The sequence below is a fragment of the Notothenia coriiceps genome, unplaced genomic scaffold (genome assembly GCF_000735185.1).
Source record: "Notothenia coriiceps isolate Sejong01 unplaced genomic scaffold, NC01 NC01_scaffold00021600, whole genome shotgun sequence".
NCBI classification, from domain to species: domain Eukaryota; kingdom Metazoa; phylum Chordata; class Actinopteri; order Perciformes; family Nototheniidae; genus Notothenia; species Notothenia coriiceps.
In genome coordinates this window covers 15,633-20,313 of record NW_011354301.1, presented here as the reverse complement: position 1 = coordinate 20,313, position 4,681 = coordinate 15,633, and the positions used below count along the sequence as shown (strand labels likewise).

Genomic DNA, 4,681 nt, shown 5'->3' with positions numbered 1-4,681 from the left:
CGCCATTATGGCGACGTGGGAAGGACGCGCTCGTAGCAGGTGCGTTGCTGAGAAAAGAGAATCACAACCTGTCGTTAATCCGGAGAAAAAGCGACGGTGTAGATTTTATTCTCAAAGAATATTAACTGGTGTGTTAATACCTTTTTTATCTTCTACTCCTCTGGTGTGAGAGAGAAAAAATAAAAAACTTCCTCGCTACCGTGGTGTCGGTAGTGAGGGAAGACAAACTAGCAACACGTGTGTTGCTAGCTTGAAAAAATCAAAACCTTACCTTTATTCCGAAGAAAAAACGGCGAGGTCGATTTGCAATACTAACTGGTGTGTTAGTATTAACAGTCTTCTTGCAGAAGTATATATAGAAGTAGCCGGCGAGCGCCCGTCGACCGAAGTTAGCTTGGATAGCTTGGTTCCGTCTGTGGACTGTGTGAGCTAGCCCGGCTACCAATATAGAGATGTGCTCTGAAGCGAGAAGAGGTGTTTGAATGACGCATGCGGCGTAGCGCAAGCTACTTATAGGGGGTGGATTCCCTGACGCTGACGTCAAGATCACCAGCCAATCAGGATTGGCGTAATGAGATTGATGCTTCTGTTTGCTCCGCGATGAGGCGCATCCCATAGTGAGACATCGAACGGAGTGTTATGAATGAGAACCTGCGTATTGAAAAAAGAAAACTGTTCTAATTCTAGTGACGCAGATGTAGCCAAGGGGCAAGTAAACAGCCTCAATAATATATGCAGAAGAGTATCATCTTCCCCACATTGCAACAATCATTGCAAAGCTAAATGAGTCATTTTAGAGTGCTTTGTGAAACAATAAGTAATGTTTCAAAATGCAACTATGACTCATTTGCCTTTATGTTGGTCATTCTCTGTTTAGAAGAGATGTGATCATTCCAGCTCCCCTGTTGTACAACTCTTACTGTGACCACAAGGAGTCACCATAGCAGAGAAAGCCCCATGCTTAAACCTCTCTAAGCAAAAACATCCAAATAGTATTATTTCCTGTTGCACAACATGATCTGAAACAACTTATTGTGCATTGCAATGAGGGCCAAAGTACATTTTATGTATAAAGCTACATATAAAATGTATTCAAAGTGTTTTAAATCTGTACAGCACCCTGTATTCTTCGACCCTCCATTCAAACACAAAATGCTGTTTCACATATTAGCCACAAACATCATGCTAGCACACATTAGCATCTTTAACATTGGCTCTGTCTGTGTGTATGTTTGTGTGTGTATGCACACCGCATGTGTATGTCACATGCCACGATGTGCATGTGATAGTAATCAGCTGTGCAGTGGAGCTCCACTCTCTTTAGCCCCCGGGGGTATGAGGAAACAAACAACTGGCAGGAAACACAAACTGGCAGAGACACACACACATACACATTAGTAACCCAACAAGGGACATGCAATTGACCTGTGGAGAGCGCCATGTGTGGATCTCAATGTCTTTATGCAAATACAAGCTGCAGGAAACAGCAGCGTTCCTCACAGCACTAAGCAAAGAGGACTTATCACTCAACCACGCCACTATTCTCAAATGACATGTTTACTTAGAAATTGGATTTAAAAAGTCAATAATGCTCATCTTCAGCTTTCATGATTGGATTACTTGTGTCTCTACTGTAACATGTTTACATGCTTAATTATTCAAAAAGTGCTTTATTATGTGGGGGGTGAGTCTGTTGTGATTGGTCAACCGCTTAGAGATGTGTCGGACAAGTCCTGCACCTTAGCCTATCAAGTACAATGTGTTGGAGCGCTAGCAAATAGAAGCGCGATGTTACAAATTGAAGTCACTATTTTCCTATTAAGTAAACCAAGGAGTCAAATGGAGGGGTTTCAGTCAGGGGGGAGTGTGAGGGAGAGAAACTCCCTCTGGGGGGAACTTACAAACACCACAGGAAAGGGAAACCCCACAAAGAATATTAGGGCACCTTTAAAAACATAAAAACACTTTTGACGGATTCCATTAGTCTCCTTTAGCTGCTATGCGTTGATGAGCTGAGCCCCTTTTACTTAAGCCCCCAGAATAATAGATCTGCTCCCTGAATCCTTTTGTAAAATGTTTAGTTCTTTGTTCATTTGAATCCACAGATAAGAGGGCTAATTCACTTGCTCTATGGGCCCCATGGATGCAGAAGATCCAGGTATTTTAATCTCAGCAGTCCATCCATTTTGGTGTCACTGAGCAACTGTCCTATCCAGTCCCCTTAATACGCCCATGCTTTGACTATTTAGCATTTACTCACCTGATGTACCACCAGCCCTCCAAGTTCTTCTGGATGACTTCCACGGTGACCCCTTTCTCAAAGCTGACTTCATCCTTCCCTTGACTGGCGTGTGGCTGTATCGTCAAATATTTCTCCTCTGGATGGCACGAGGGGCGAAAGAAATACAGAGAGTAGCCGAGTGAGTGAACTGTTATCATTAAACATTGAGGGGCTGGACCACCGTTTAGTTTACATCTTTCCAGAGGGCCTTATGAGGGGGGGAAATAGTGAGTGTGACCTACTTAAATCGACTTTTCCCAACACAAACACAACCCAGCTTGTCTTACACAATATTAACAAGGGGCTCCCTCTGCTGGTTGAACCACCCCCTTGTTATTTACAACAACTCAAGCTAGTTGGACCCTGATTTAGTGTCCATCTTGCTGTAAAGGGAGATTCCTCTTATGCAGCGGGCCTCCCTGGAGGAGATAACATATTTGAACAAGGATCTCCCCACTCAGACCCCTGTCTGGCCGCTACTCCTCTCTCACGCTTTGCTAGGCTTCACAGGACCCTGTAGGGAAGGAAGTTCTGCAATGGGCTTAGTGGGGATTTGTAGATACCAAGGCAAAAGTTAGGAGCAGAGGGGGACACCAAGATTGGCAAAGGAACCAGCTTTCTGAGCAGAGGTTGACATGTTCAGTGGGCAACAGGATGTTTTATTTCAGTGGGTGATGAATTGGTATGGTATGAAGAGGAAGAAAAACATATGCTGTTTGATGTTAAAAACAATGTATAGACTTACAAAACACTTCATCTCAATCCTCAGTTAGGACCCACCCTAAAGTGTGCACTGGTGTCTGTGCCTGTAAAGTCCCAACCTTTTGACTGGATTTTGTCTTTTCCATGGCTGTAAGAAAAGTGATTGTTCACCAATAGGAAGGTTGGGGGTAGGGCTGTGCAATTAATCGTATTTTAATCTCAATTACGATTTTGGCTTGCAACGATTACGAAAACACGTCATCGAAATAAAACGATTATTTTGCTGCATTCCCTTTCGCAATGATGCTCTCAATTTGTCTTGCGTTATACATCCTGCCCGCGCGTGCGCTGTCACCCCTCCCTAAAAGCCCTCTCGGCCAGGTTGTGCTGACTTGCAGTCTGTTTAATAAATCCATATAAATACGTTACAAGGGAAGCTTTAGTTGCCGTGTCTCTATTCTCCGGTCCTCCATGCAAGAATAGCCTCCTAGCTCGCTACTTCCGGTTTCCAGATAAGGGGTTACCAAAATAAGAGTACTGTGTGTAGCAGATTAAGCATGACAGGTTGTGAGTGACATTAGTTATCATATTTATATTATGTTTAGTAGGTTGTGGAAGTGCGCTCCAAAATATTTGTTGTTTTTATTGGTTTTTCAGTTGAATTATAGTTAAAGTTCAGGGTAATCAACTGTTAAAAACATACTGTTCAAATTATTATTATTTATTTTTTAAAAGTTCAATAAACGGATGTTTTCAAAGTCAATGAATAATCGTATTTAATAATCGTGATATAAATATTGACCAAAAATAATCGTGATTATGATTTTTGCCATAATCGAGCAGCCCTAGTTGGGGGTTCAATCCCCAGCCCCTGCAGTCAACAGGCTTGTTTGAGACAAGCGAGACCTGCGCAGACCTGCGCAATTTCGATCAACGTCTTGCTCGTGCGTTGCATGATGGTTAGTCATTTTGTCCGACTTGCTCTGGAGGCTCGCTCACATGAGACGTTGAAATCTCACGGGACAAAGACGCCCGCAGCCTTGAGAGCGAGGCGCGGCGGCGCAGTTCCTCTCCACGGGCTGCGGAAGCGAAATGCTTGATGGGAAATGACTCGCTGGTATCTTGAGCTGAGCGCTCATTGGTGGTTTTTACCACGTGCTGCTGATGAAACTCTCCAATTGGCTCGGCAACAGTTTGTTGTTTTGTGTCAGTTTTACCTCGCTACTTCCATTCACATTTTTCATCATTGTTCCACAATGTTTATCATCATGAAATTAATATCTATATATTTTATACTATACTTGCACTGCTTACCGTTTTTATACTTTATATATCTTAGCATATTCATACACACTGTTCATACTGCTCACAGGCTGCTGTGTATATCTAGTGTATTCATACCCCTCACTGTTTATTCATCATTCAATTAATTCTATATTTTATTCTGTAGATTGTGTACATTACTTTTCACTTTACTGCTTGTTGCACTCCTGGTTAGAAGCTAAACTGCATTTTGTTGTCTCAGTACCTGTAATCTGTGCAATAACAATAGAGTTGAATCTAATCTTGAGCAGGAACAAATGTATTTACTTATTACATATCTGACATTAACAATTAAACACATGTGTGCATTCTTTATAAATGCAAACCGAGTCAAGCCGACTCCGGAGGTGGCGGTATGCACCTTAAAGTTGTTTG

General features: G+C 42.5%; 1 protein-coding gene across 1 annotated transcript in view; it reads right to left on the bottom strand.

Annotated features, from left to right (window-relative positions):
- Positions 1–4,681, bottom strand: part of LOC104953375 (SH3 and PX domain-containing protein 2A-like) — a gene marked incomplete at both ends in the record, with an annotated part of 14,892 nt that overhangs the window by 4,905 nt on the left and 5,306 nt on the right. The window contains one exon of the mRNA XM_010780313.1: positions 2,261–2,378. Within this exon, the coding sequence (XP_010778615.1) occupies positions 2,261–2,378 (118 nt within the window). The remainder of the gene's footprint in view (positions 1–2,260; positions 2,379–4,681) is intronic.